This window comes from Myotis lucifugus, unplaced genomic scaffold (assembly GCF_000147115.1).
Source record: "Myotis lucifugus unplaced genomic scaffold, Myoluc2.0 scaffold_49, whole genome shotgun sequence".
Taxonomy (NCBI): domain Eukaryota; kingdom Metazoa; phylum Chordata; class Mammalia; order Chiroptera; family Vespertilionidae; genus Myotis; species Myotis lucifugus.
The window spans coordinates 5,008,339-5,023,325 of NW_005871097.1; the positions used below are offsets into that span (position 1 = coordinate 5,008,339).

Below are 14,987 nucleotides of genomic sequence, written 5' to 3' on the forward strand. Positions count from 1 at the left end.
TGCTGAACAATGTCACCTAAAGAGGTAAGTCTCCTCTTTGATATTCTCTCCCCTTCTGGGTGGTAGCTCTTTGTTGTAAGCCTCTGGACCATCTCATGCTGTGAGGGACTTCCCCTCATGCAACCCTGCCCGAGCCCCTCCCATACAGCTTGTGGTGTGGTGAGTATATCTTTTTCCTGGATCAGCCCCCAAATTCCAAGAAACCCCATAAGCCTCCAGAAGCAATTTAACCTTGCAGACACCTTGATTTTTGCCCAGTGAGTTCTGTATTGAATTTCCGACCTCCAGAATCGTATATAATAATTTTGTCTTCTTTTAAAGCACTAAAGTTGTAGTGATGTTATAGCAATGATAAGAAGCATTTGTTATTGCAAATTAATTTGAACCACAAGCATTTTTGTATTTTTGATTGTTTGACAAGCTTTGCTAAGGTCATAGTATGTATCCCAGATTTGGAAAGGTAATTCCAGCAAAATTACCAAAAGATGAACTAGCATGTGTGTGTAGGGACGGCTTTCAGGTAATTGTAGATTAACTAGGCAATTAAAAGTGTGTTTAATCAGTGAAAATTTTGCTACATGAGATGTCTGATATTTTGCTGCCTATGGTTTCTTCTAAGATTATTATGGTTTCATAACTTACATTTAAATCTTTTATCCATTTTGAGTGTATTCTTGTGTATGGTGTAAGTTAGTGGTCTAGTTACTTTTTTACATGTATCTGCCCAATTTTCCCAACACCATTTATTGAAGAGACTGTATTTACTCCATTGTATGCCTCTTCCTCCTTTGTCAAATATTAATTGAGCGTAATGGCTTGGGTTGATTTCTGGGTTCTCTGTTCTGTTCCATTGATTTATATGCCTGTTCTTGTGTCAGTACCAGGCAGTTTTGAGTACAGTGGCTTTGTAGTATAACTTGATATCTGGTATTGTGATCTCTCCAACTTTGTTCTTCTTTCTAAAGATTCCTGCAGCTATTTGGAGTCTTCTTTGGTTCCATATAAATTTTTGGAGTGTTTGTTCTAGATCTGTGAATCATGTCTTTGGTATTTTAATAGGTATTGCATTGAATCTATATATTGCTTTGGGTAGTATGGACATTTTAATGATGTTGAATCCATGAACACGGTATATTGTTCCACTTGTTTATATCTTCTTCTATCTCTTTTTGCAATGTTCTACAGTTTTCCGGGTACAGGTCTTCTACCTCCTTGGTTAAGTTTATTCCTAAGTATCTTAATTTTTTTTGTTGCAATGGTAAATGGATAGCCATCAATAAATCAACAAACAAGTGCTGGTAGGAATGTGGAGAGAAAGGAACCCTAGTACACTGCTGGTGGGAATGCAGACTGGTACAGCCACTGTGGAAAACGGTGTGGAGTTTCCTCAAAAAAATTAAAAATGAAAATGCCATTTGACCCAATGATCACACTTCTAGGAATATATCCTAAGAGGCCTGAATCACCAATCAGAGAGAATGTATGCACCCCTATGTAGAAACAATGAGTGCCACAGGGATATACTAGTAGGCGGGGCATCTACAGTGTTTACCACAGGGTCCCTTCAGTGTGTTCCCAAGAGCCAAATATATTGTGTATGACATGTAGTAGCTGTGCAGTAGATTTACACTGAGTATATGCATGCATGAATAGATAAATGAATGAATGCAATGAGATAGTCTAAAGTGATGAGATTGAGAGTAAAGAAAAGGTGAAAATTAGAGGCAGAAAAGTATAATCGAGTACAGTGGTTCTCAACCTGTGGGTTGCGACCCCTTTGGCGGTCGAACGACCCTTTCACAGGGGTCGCCTAAGACCATCCTGCATATCAGATATTTACATGACGATTCATCACAGTAGCAACATGACAGTTATGAAGTAGCAACGAAAATAATTTTATGGTTGGGCCACAACATGAGGAACTGTATTTAAAGGGCCAGAAGGTTGAGAACCACTGAAGTAGGAAGGAAGGTTGTAAGAAAATAGAGATAATGGGAAATAGCCTGAGATGAAAGGAGGAATTAGAGAGATACACTAAAAAGATAGGGATTTCATTTGCAAGGCTGTTTCTGCAAATTACTTTGCATATCGCAAGCCCCAAAATAGCAAAATGGAACAAGTTTGGAAGAAAAACACCTTAAAAATATTTCAGGCCACAATGTCCCTGACAAGCACCAGCTTTCTATCCTGGTGGTATAGGGCAATTACAAAGTACCATGACATTTATTTATTCTTGCTGGATTTTACAATTAAGTCTGAATTCCTAATCTGCTGAATTCCTAATCTGCACAGGTCTGTTAAAGCCTCATCTAACCCCCTCAACCTTTAAGACAAAACACAAACAAACATGCCTTTGACTCCCTGGAGAAGAAGTTACTACCCTTCAACATCCTGCTTGCTAAGGAAACAGTTGTTACCTTAATTAATGATCTATGAAATCCAGTTGTTACCTTAATTAATGATCTATGAAATCCTCTTTAAACACCTTGTGCAAACATGTGGCAGAATATGAAAAAATGCTATTCTTGAAAGAGAAAAAAATGCTAAGATTATAGAGTTTCCTTTCTAAGGACAAGGAAGAACATCTGTAAGGATTTCCAGTCTATAAACAATGTCTTTAAAGAGTACCTTCTTCTCTCTTTGTTAATCCTTCAATGGCTAGTTTCCCACCGTGGAATCATTGTGGTTAATGTCCTGGACATGACTATGGACACATTTATAGCAAAGGTCTGAAGCAATCATAGCACTGTTTCTACTGAAGGCCACATTTTAGGAGTCCTCTGGACCCTCGCTAATCAAAGTGTGGTTCTCTGGACTAACAGCATCATCATCATCTGGCACCTGCTTGTTGGAAAGTCAAGTCTCAGGCTCTGACCTACTGAATCAGACTTTCTTGGGCTGGGGCATATGAATCTGTGTTTTACCTAGGCCTCTAGGTGATTCTCATGTGTACCACTTTGTGAAGTATTGATCTAGAATAGAAAGATCAAGATGTAGTCCATGCAGTAGTGCCAGTCTTTTGACTGTTGCAGTCTGCAACTGGCCAAGGGCATTTGTTATTGATAGTCTCAGTTCCTGTATTTATTGCTAGTCTAACTAGTGAGGATTCTTATGTGCATTCTCCCAGTATTAAACCCAATATAAAATGCCTACTGGGTTCTTTCTGGAATGGATGAAATTGTTCTCTCTTATTTAACACTGTCCTACTGCCTTCCCTTTTTCTTTAACACTAAACATCATTGTGTGTGCCTGTTCAATCGCACATGTTTAGGTGTCAATACTAAAAATAAGCTTTCATTATGACTCTTCACACCACAATATATTCCCTAAATAGGTGTGATAAAGAATGTAATTTTTCCTACACACATACAGGCATCTTCCTCTCCCAGAATCTGGATATTAATTCAGAGTCTGAACCTAATATTTCCCAGATTTGGGCTCTGCCTTACTTCATGCATGAAGCTATGTATAACATCAGAGATCATAGGTAGGGCACATGGTGTGTATATCCACATGATTTATGTCTTTACTTAATGAATGAAGCCAATCAGATTTAGTTTTCATTTGTACTCAGTTGAGTGTGAATTTGAATAAATAAATCAAATTTTCAAAGATAGGCTGCTGGATAGAATTTGCCTTTTTCTAATGTAAGAGAAAGATAACTGGCCATCACCCAATGGGCTGTACCTACATATGAATCGTGCAGGAATGGACTGCACGAGGTCAGCAGAACTGAAAGCATTCTCCTGGCTTAGTGAGCAGTGTTTGCAAGGGAGATACAATTTGCATACAAGAAACAAAATAAGACAATTGCATATTGAGAAGTATAGCCTAACAATGTTATAAACGAGGGTTTTCTCCATGGTAGCACTATCAACATTTAGGGCTGGATAATTGTTTGTGGTGGGGGCTGTCCTTTGTAGGATGTTTAGCACCATCCCTGGCCTCTACCCACTAGATGCCAGTAGCACCCCCGCTAGATGTGACAACAAAACATATCTTGCTCCATGTCCCTTGTTGGCCAGAATCACCCAGGTTAAGAACCACTGCTCTAAGTGTTTGGAAAAGAAGAGAAAAAAGTGAAAGACTTTTAGCAAGATTCTCAAAGCTTGACTCTCCTTTGATTATAGTTCTGTGGGTTCCTCATTTGCTTAGATTTGTTTGGTTGATTAGACTTAGTGGTAGTGACATCTGCATTTCAACAGCCTTCTTTCAAAGTCAGTTTACAGTCTAATTGAGTTGGAAGGGTCTTAATGGGTTTTCTACTTTTGGGAAAAGTGTTCTTGTACTTAAGATGTACATCAGCCAAAGTCAGAATCAGTGAGAGGTAAAATGAGATTTCAGCTTGCCCCTAATTCTTCCCACTTCTGTTGTTTAGATGCTGTAGAGTAAAAGCACGAACTCATTATTTCAATCCTATGATTATAAAAATAGCTGCACATGGGTCACATCTTGCTGTGCAATCTAATTTCTCTTTGTGGAAAAAAGAGGAGTAAAAATAGGGGACGATGTATGTAGGAAGCCTATTGCAGCTATTCTAATATACTTGATTTTAATTTGTAGAACATATTCCCCAATAAATTGAACAAAAGCTTTGTGACCCAGAGTCTGCTACATACTTTTCTGGTGGAAAAAGTACGTACTAAAATGAGCACTCACTAAACATGGAACTTTCCATTCCATGTGCCAGGGCCTATTCTATGAGCTTTATCCATGGAACTCATATTCTCACCACAATTCTATGAGGTGGATACTGTTAACTCCATTTTACAGATGAGAAAACTGAGGCACAGAGAGGTGTTTTTTAAGTAACCTGCCGAGGTCACAGAACTAGTAAATGATAGAGCTTCCATTTTAATTTTTGTAGCTTAACCTCTCATTTTAGGAGGCGAAAACCACAGTTCCAAAATTTCAAGTCATCTCACAGAATACAAACCTCAGACAAGGTTAATCTGTGACCATGATAAAGTGAAACACAACAAGGCCACTTCATAATTTTGTCCAAGCACAGGCAAAAACAAGGTCACTATGCCATCCACAAAATGCTAAACATCTTCCTTTTGGTTAAAATGAGTGCTGCTTATTCACAAATTATAGTTTCCTTCTCAGTCTATCTAGTCTACCCCCTTGAGATACCCAGTCTTAGAATATTCCCTGCTTTTTGACAGCATCCAATCTAGAGCAAACCCCTGCTTCCTTAGACTTTCCTCTTAAATCACCCAATTTACAGAGGCACCCTCTCCATGGATCCCAATGGTGTGCCTTATTTCATACTACAAAGAGTAGTAAACGCAACTTGTTTAACTATATGCAAGCTTGAATCTTTAGCTGAAGGATGTTGACACCTATTTGTCAATGTTACAAAGCTAGTACTTTTCTAAATCAGTATCAGAAAAATTTATACAATCTAGAACATGGGTCAAATACAATGAGGGGAGAATTTACAGGAATAAATATAGTCCTTTATTTAGGTTAGAAAAAAACCCCACAAGCATGTTAATATAGCCAATCATATTAATAATAGGACAAAAAGACTTTTGAAATTAACAAGCATTAGCAAGGTCAGAATGAGCAAATAGTGGAATATGAGTACTTAAAAGCAATACTGTAATTTAATGCTCTGTTAAAAATTACACATAAAGGCAGGGGATGTTACTGCTCATCTGTGTAACATGTTGATCATGTAACTATCTTTCAGATTCTGTAAGTCATACTTCAAGATGTTCACTAGCAAACTAGAGAAAGGGTCACCAGTGTGCTAAGGGCTGTAAGCCATATCATAGGAAGGACTAGTTCTATTTATACAGAAGAATTGAGACTACCTGCCAGCTCACCATCCTGAAATTTTTGAGGGATGTCTCCAAGAAGAGAGGAGGAGATTTTTACCCCTAAGGAGAAGGAGTGCCAGTCTAACTGGGGACATTCCAGGACCCCATGCATTTAAATAAGCCACTCCCAGGTGACCATTTGGTCTGGGTCCTTGTCCTCTTATCTTCATCATTGGGATTTGGTGTCCCCTTGGAACATTGGGAAGAAAATAGTTCAGGGCTTCTGGACCTACCAAGTGGAGGGACAGGGGCTTCTTCTAAGTTGGTCTCCTCTATTACACTGGGGTTTGAGGCTGACACCTTCATAAAAATAAGGTAGTTTGTTGTCCTTTTAAGTTTATTTCCCTCCCACAGGTCAATGGGAAGATGATCTGTTGAAAGTAGGATTCAGGTATTAATAGGTCAAGTGTCCTAAATAATATCTCCCAATACCATTTCAGTTTTATATTCATGTACAACAAATAGAAGTAACAGAAGTTATAAATAGGAACAAATTATGTACTGTGGGTGCTTGAAAGAGTGGGATTATTTCAGCCTATGTAGGATCAAGAAATTATCTTTTGAAGAATCAACAATTTAGCTAAGATTTAAAGGATAGAATAGGATGGGAAAGGGAAAGAAAATAATGCAAAAAAAATGAGTACTGAATTCCTGCTTTCGCAAGTTATCATCACCCGAGACATTTTGATCAGGGTCTCCCTTCCTTAACCTATTGTCTAATCAGGTTAAGAGGGCTCATATTTTCTTCCCATCAAGGCAGTCCAGGAATTAGGAAGCCAAAGATGGGAGATCGAAGTTTAAACAGTGTGTTAACATCAATCTTTTAAAATGGTGGCTTATCACTAGGTGGCCTGAAAGTCATAACCACATTCTCAAGAAGCCACAATGTCTGTGTAGTCACTGAAAATAAAGAGAGGCTACGTGGGCAGCTGGAACTGCCTGAAATCAGGCACACTGCCAGAAGCCAGATAGGGTGTGGCCAGATATAAAAGGAAAAGGAGAAAGGCATGTGAGGCTTTAAAGTTCTTGTGGGGAAGTTGCTATCACATCACATGGGATGAGAACGTCTTATTGGAGCCGAGGAGAAAACATAAAAATAGGATTTTACCACATAGACCTGGGGCATCAGCTTCTAATAAGCTGAGGTTGGCCAAACCATAGGGATTTGCAAGTTTTATCAGTGACATCTGGACTTGATTGATTCTGAGAAACACTACTTTGATAAAATGGACAGTGACTGCTTTTTGAGATGTGGAAAAGATAATCAAAGTAAATGCACTGAGTTTCAAGTTGCCTGGCCGCTCCTTGAAAGTGACCCTATTTCATAACTTGATTGTTCAGTAAACACCCGGCACTCTTCTCATGCATGTAAGTGTAGTATCAGGCATTTTCTCAATAAATATCTTCCTTAAATAAATCTGAATGCCAATGTCATTTGTGGAAATAATCTGCTCTTGGTTTTACTAATACCTGCTAAAGAATCAACCTGTGTTGTATTGTGGAAGTCAGTCTCCCAGTAGAAAGTTAGAGTTGACTTTTTTCATTGGGAATATTAAACATTTTTAAATGGTGGGGGTGTTTGATTTTGTGTGTTGTTGTTTTTTTAATTTAGGCCACAACCTGTTAGGGTCTGTGAAAATTCAGTGGATCATGTCCAGCTGGGCTGGAACTAGGACAAGGTGCAAAATTTAATAGATGTCAAAACCCCAGTACTCCAGATAAATATTTAATGCAATATTTAAAAAATCATCATTAATGCAAAAATTCATGGTGAGGAAATATCAATTTTAAATAAAAACAGGATCTGACCCTGCACTTGTGTGTCTTACCTCACTTGCCTTACCCTAGGCTCATCCCTGATGGCCATTTTAAAAAAACCCAGAATATAGAATATTAGAGTGCATTAGAGGTGTTGAGAGAGAGAGAGAGAGAGAGAGAGAGAGAGAGAGAGAGAGAGAGAATGAGAGAATGGATCATAATAATGTAAGATGTAAAATGTGAGCTCAGAGCAGCAGCAGTTACGGTAAGGGACATGCTGGAGCCAGACTGCCTGCATGTGTGGCTTTGGGCATTTTACTTAACCTGGCTTTGCTTTAGTTTCCTCATCTGTGAAATGGAGATAAGAACACTGCCTTCATTGTAGGCAGGACAGCCACTTACTTTATCCAAACAAGGACAATTTTGATAGTGGAAAGTGTCACCAACAGGCAGTACAGCTTTATAATGTTAATTATTGCAAAACTAAAAAGCATTATCAAACAGTAAAACAGTTAAAGATTTATATCATGCAAAAATGACAAAACCATTCAATCATAAACATTCAGATGTTCAACAGCAAGGCTGTTGAGCCTCTATTTTGTTTCATGTTCATGGAATTTTCCATGTTTTTCACTGACCCCACCAAGTGGTAGGTTAGTGGTTTAATGGGTTTTGCATGCTCTATCATGGACCAAAGCTGGTACCTGAGGTGACCAGCAGGACAGGGGAGTCCCACCGTTGACAGAGACCAAGAAAAAGAATCATTTATCTCCAGCCTCTTGTGTCTGAGTGTACTGCGTTTTATCAGCAAGCCCCTTTGATCTATCCTGGAAAGAGTATCAGTGATGACATTGCTCTGGAAAGAGCCAAAAAGGCCAAGGACAATTATAGTTATTTTCTACATTTCACCACACGTTAAAGTGAGAACTTGTGTACTGCATATGTATACTCCCACCCCAGAAGATCACAGCATGACCGAAACCAGATGTACAAAGTGGAGGTCGAAAAACCCATCTCAGTTCATTTTAATGCAAGTGTTAATAAGTGATTGGTTTAAAATGAATAATCCAGGACAAATGCTAAATCACACAAGGCATCAGGAAAATAGGCAAAGCCAGGATGTGCCATGGTAAATTAGGCTGTATGATCATGCTACTCACACAGTTGTTGGGGATTAAGTCAGGTACTGTGATGGGATGTGCCTGGAAAAGTGCATGGCATATGGCAAGCACTCAAGCAGTGTTAGCTCTTGTTACCATTTTTTTCTTACCATGGTTCAGACTCAGAAAACTTTAAAAGCGCTACCTTAGAGAAAAAGATGCCATTTCCTAAGGGACAAATAATTGGAAATGTCTCCTGCTCTTTTTTTTTTTTCAAAATTTAATCGTTAATGACAATAACTGCCTTGACTGCAAAGGTCAAGCATGATTTGTTTTGCTTTCCATCATTCCCTCAAGCCTTAACTTTGTTAATTAAACTTCATATTTTGAATATCCATTTTGAGATGCACAGTCAAATTGAGGAACATCTCCATATAAACCATATAAGCTTGGATTTCTCAAATATTTTTTAAAGAAAACAAGGCAGTGATTATAACCATGTGAGTATATGGCTAAGGGTGAATACAGGAAAAATAGACAGCAAGGCAGTCCAGGAATTGGGAAGCCAATGCTGGGGTCAGTTATTTATATGGATATTAAAGACCCTCCAGGAAAGGTAAAGTTAATAAGAGTGTTGGGTTGATAGTGAAAGCGGTGCTAAAGTCAGTAATAAGGAATGTGGCTGGAGGCTGATAGATAACAGCAGTGATAGGGGAAATCAGCAATGAGGTTGAAAGACCTGAACTTCAGAGGCTCCAATGGAGCTGGGTTTGAGGAAGGAGGAAAGGGAGATGATTGTTCAGGCATCACAATGAGGAGCAAGGAGGATACTTGAGATGGCTGATAGTGGTGGACATTAAAGAGAGACTCCTTAGAGCTGCTACATATATTTAATTACTTGCCAACTCTACTGGCATGTCTCACAGGCATCTAAATTTAACAGCATCAAAATATGACTTTTGAGTTCTACCCCAAATCTGCTTCTGTCACAATAGTCCCCATCCTAAATAGTAACACTGCCCACACAGTTGCTTAATCCAAAAATCTGAGCCATATTGTTCTTTTCCTCACCTTCCCACATCAAATGCATCAGCATGACCTATTGGTTTTGCCTCCAAAGGATAAACCACTACAATGTAATTTTCATCAAGGAATTGCACTTTGTCCTGTTCAACAATGTATTCTAAGGCTGCAGACATTGCCTGGCACACAGTAGGTAGCAAATATTTGTAGAATGAATGCATGAATCTTGAATCTGACCTCTTGGCTCTATGCTCATGACCAACACCATAGTCAAAGCCATCAACATCTTTCATCTCTATTTCTACAATGGCCTCCTAACTGATTTGCTGCTGCTACTCTTGCCCCCACAGACTATCTATGCAATAGCCTGACACTTGGTATGTTGAAACTAACCAATGGATTTTTATCAGTTAGAATAAAAATCATTCCTTTACACTGGTCTGCAAAGTCCTATATGAACCTGAAATTAGCTATTTCTCCAACCTCATCTTCTACTGCTTTGCCTTTCTCATTTGCTACTCCCTGCTCTAATACTGTTCAACTTTGCCGAAACTAACTTTATCATAATAAGACTCACCAGGACTCTTGTGAAAAATACCACAGTAATTTAGTGACCTTCCTGTAGACTCTGATTCATAAGGTTGAGGGTGGAACACAAGAATCTGTACTTTTAACAAGCACTCCAGGTGATTCTTATAATAAGATTAGGTACAGATACAGCCTAAGATTCCTCCCCATAGCATTTCAATTATTCAGATATGAGAAGCAAAATGAAACTAATTTTCTATCTCTGGTCTAGGAGAACATACAGTCAATGGCCACCTACTATGCTATGCCAGGGAATTCTGAGAATACTGCTTATGTGCTGAAATATCCTACATTCTAATAAAATTTCCTGGGTAGCACAAGTGACATCAAACTTGTGTCACTTTGTGGTAGACTCCTGTGGATGAGGTTGAAGAAATGGTTATCACAGGGAGGCAGGGAGGAGAAAATTGAGAAAGGTTTGATATTCAACAATGTACAGAAATTGTGTGTGTGTGTGTGTGTGTGTGTGTGTGTGTGTGTGTGTGTTTCCTTAGGCTGTGGCAGAACAGAATATTCCTGAGAGGTAGGAAAGAGAAAGAGACATGGCAGCCAGCAGGATACGAGTCCAGAGTATGTGCAGGAAACATTTTGTAGATGCAGGTGGGACTCAGTGAGCTCATACACATATAAGCTCCACACCCTAAGCAACATGTAAACCATAACAGATGCTTAATTTTACATCTAGACCTGGAAGCCTTAAGCTTGACAATGAAACATTTTGGTTTTGCTCTGATGGGGTAGCATATAATTATGGCTTTACCAGCAGGTTTAATTTATTGATTGGGGGCGGGAGGGGGCGGATTTTGAAAACTATCTCTTATCTCCTGTATATAAAATTTTAATTTTAGTTTGCTAGTGATATTACCACAGGCACTAGCATTCTTCATACCAAAGGGCATGTTTCTGTCCCAGAATCTGAAACTGAAAACAAGTGCGAGCCTTCTGTTGTCCTGTATAAAATTGGCTTATCAACCAGAGCGGTGCTTCTCAAAGGTGTTCACACACTGCAGTTACTGGGGCGGGGAGGGTGCTTCAGAAATACTGAATGCTGTGCTCCATCCCCAAACTGGAATTTACTTGGTATGGGGCGTGGACAAGGTTTGGGACTTTTGAAACATCCCTGGAGTTATCTAACGTGCAGGCAAGTTGTTTGAGAACCACTGAACTGGTTATTTTGAGCCATGTATTTCAAAGCTCAGTCCCCTGGATAAAGTTCAGGTTTCTGCATTAAAGTTTAAGTTGAGATGATGAAATCCATGTGACTGGATTTATCAAGTTGCAATCAACATGGGTAGGAACCTTATTTACATAAAGTCAGAGCAATTGATGAAAAAGTTAAAGGAGTTATAGCACAAAGTTCCACATACACATACATACAATTATCAATGTTCAAAACAGGATTTTAAAGTAATTTTGTCAGATTAAGTATATTTCTCCAGTCAGAGTTGTCAGCTAAAACACGGGGCTCCTAGTTAAATTTGAATTTCAGATAAACAATGAATAATTTATTAATACAGTCAAATCTCAGTTCTTGAACGTCTCCCATCTCGAACAATTTGGTTTTCGACCAAGTTGTTCACAGAAAAAATGTCTAGGTTGTGGAACAAAACTTCAGTTTTTGAGCTGATAACCCTCTCATGGTGATACCTCAGCATGACAAAAAGCATCTCTCAGACAACAAAGGAGAGAATGCTTTTGTTGTTGGTGAAATAGAATATTTGCATAATTTTAAAACATAGAGAGGCCTTCAAGAGTGCTAATATTGCTAAGGGTGTGAAAGAAGCAGTGATCACAGGCAATTGAAGAAGTAGAAAAACTGTTGTTGATTTGGATAAAGGAAAAGCAATTAGCCCTGTGACAGCATTTCAGAGGCAATGACATGTGAACAAGCAAAGATGCTGTAACCTGACCTGAAAGACACCCCTGGCACAAGTGCTGAAAGTGATTTGTTAAGGCTAGTAAGGGGTGGTTCAATAAATTAAAAACACACAAGTGTTTATTTATAGATTAAACAGTACACCAGACATGTACTATATATAAGAAAGGTTAAAACAGGGAATCATTTGGGGGTCTGGAATGGATTAATTCAATTTACATTATTTCTAATGGGAAAAAATGATTTGGTTTTCAAACAAATCACTTCTCGAACAGCATTCTGGAACAAATTAAGTTTGAGAACCAAGGTTTCACCATATAAGTATGTCCCATGTAGTATTTGGGATATATATATATATATATATATAATTAGTGTTTATTGTTTATCTGAAAATCAAGTTTAGCTGTGTGCCTGTATTTTTATTTGCTAAGTGTGACAACCTTGCCCCAGTTGTAAATGACTAACCTGAGCAGTAATTCAGTATAATAGGGCAGAGCAGAACAAAAATTAACCTTAGTTTCTTGCTCATTATATGTTCTTGTGTTTTCTGAATTATATTGTCTGGTTCACCACCTCAAGCACTACCTGACTAGCTGCCTGAGGCTCAACTGTACCTTATTCTGCCTCTTCTGTCGTCTTCGGAGCCGCAGGAACTCCTTGTGTTGCCTGGAGACAAAGTTCACTGCTGCGTATTCCAGTAAGGCGGCAAACACGAACAGAAGGCACACTGCCATCCAGATGTCAATCGCTTTGACATAGGAGACCTGAGAGAGACAGATAGAGAGAGTCCATGACAGCTTGTGCGGAACCCTGTTCCTAATGTTGTGAGCACAACAACCTCATTTGTGGATGCTGGGCAGAGCAGTGGAAGTTACACACCCCACCCACAATGTCCTGAGCCCTTCTTCCATCTTTCTCAGTGTAGCCCATCTGTTCAAGTAGCCTTATCCTTGAGAACAGCTCCAAAGAATTTTCATAATGAAGAAAAGAGACATAAAACCAAAACTTTGAGGAAAATAGAGTGGACACTATTCTTGAAACTGCTCATTCTCTTCTATTTTTTTCTTAACATTTAAAAACAAATACAGTGGGGCCTTGACTTACAAGTGTCCCGACTAACGAGTTTTTTGAGATACGAGCCGTTTCTCGGCCGATTTTTTGCTTTGAGTTGCGAGCTAAAATTCGGGTTACGAGCCAGCTTCAGATACCCCACCGCTAGTTGGCACAGCGAATGTCACAATGAACGCCACAACATCAGCCCAGCATCACGTGTCTCACTCGTTCACTTTTTGATTTGACATATGAGTAATTTGAGTTACGAGCTCCGTCACGGAATGAATTAAACTCATAAGTCAAGGCCCCACTGTATCATTAAGATCATTCCATAACTTGGATGAGAAATAAACTATGGTCTTGGGCCCTTTAAAAAACAATTTTAAAATTTTATCCATCTGTTGACCCTAACTGGCATGAAAACACATTTCTTAGTTTCAAACTATCACAATTTAAGGCTATTGAACCAAAATAAAACATCAGGGCTCTAGCCTTGGGGAAAGTATCTGGTTAAAAAGAACACTTTTATAACCCTGCAGGGGTTGTTGGAGTATTTAGTACATCTTACAATTTAATAAAGCAGATTCTCAAGAAAAGTACTTTTTACTTGCAATGGAAAGTGCCCCTCATATCACTTAAGTTTCAATTATTTGTTAAATGTAAGGGTGAAAATAACTAGATAAAAGTTGTAGTATATTGGACACTAGACTTGAAAAGATGCTTATAAAACTGCCAGCTGAATGTGTACTATCTAGTCCTGTTTTTTTGTTTGTTTTTTTTACTTTATTTTTAAAATTCTTTATTGTTTAAAGTATTACATATAGTATTACATATGTCTCCTTTTTTCCCCATTGGCCACCCCAACCCTTCAGCATATGGCCCCCCCTAGTGTCTGTGTCCATTGGTTATGCTTATATGCATGCACACAAGTCCTTTGGTTGATCTCTTAGCCCCCATCCCCACCCTCCCCTGCGAAGATTGACGGACTGTTTGATGCTTCTATGTCTCTGGATCTATTTTTGTTCATCAGTTTATGTTGTTCATTATATTCCACAAATGAATGAGATCATGTGATATATTTCTTTCTCTGACTGGTTTATTTCACTTAGCATAATGCTCTCCAGTTCCATCCATAATATTGCAAATGGTAAGAATTCTTTCTTTTTTACAGCAGCATAGTATTCCATTGTGTAGATGTACCACAGTTTTTTAATGCACTCATCTGCTAATGGGCACTTAGGTTGTTTCCAAATCTTGGCTATTGTAAATTGTTTTGCTTTGAGCATATAAATAGATTTTCTTATTGTTTTTTTATAGCTAACATTATAGCTAGTATGCAAAGTGTCCCCTCGGGAGTTCAACCAGGAGACTGGGAGTTCGATGGCTCACCATGATGTGTGCAGACCACCAGGGGGCAGCGTGGAACAAAGGAAGGCCCCGGCTGGCCCTGATTGCCGGCCAGGCCTAGGGACCCTACCCCCGCACTAATTTTGTGCACCGTGTGTTTAGTTTTAAATATTTTACGTGTATTAATTTTCTAACCATCACAACAACTACATTTCCCCCATTTCTGATAAGGAAACTGGGGTACAGAGGGGTTAAATTATTACCTGACGTCACAAAGTTAATAAGTGGCAAAGCCAAGATTGTAATTGGATCCCAGTCTGACTAGTGAATTTCCTTTCTGATCACACACAAACACATTAGTGGGATTATATAGTTTGTTTCTTGCATTTCCCCTTGACCTTTATAGTGAGCATT

At 38.8% G+C, this 14,987-nt stretch overlaps 1 protein-coding gene across 3 annotated transcripts in view; it reads right to left on the minus strand.

Annotated features, from left to right (window-relative positions):
* The window catches only part of GLRA2 (glycine receptor alpha 2), a 173,496-nt gene that overhangs the window by 23,582 nt on the left and 134,927 nt on the right, over positions 1–14,987 (minus strand). For all 3 annotated transcript variants that reach the window (XM_006088593.3, XM_006088594.3, XM_023753672.1), the window contains one exon: positions 12,788–12,937. In XM_006088593.3, coding sequence (XP_006088655.1) covers positions 12,788–12,937 — 150 coding nt within the window. The remainder of the gene's footprint in view (positions 1–12,787; positions 12,938–14,987) is intronic.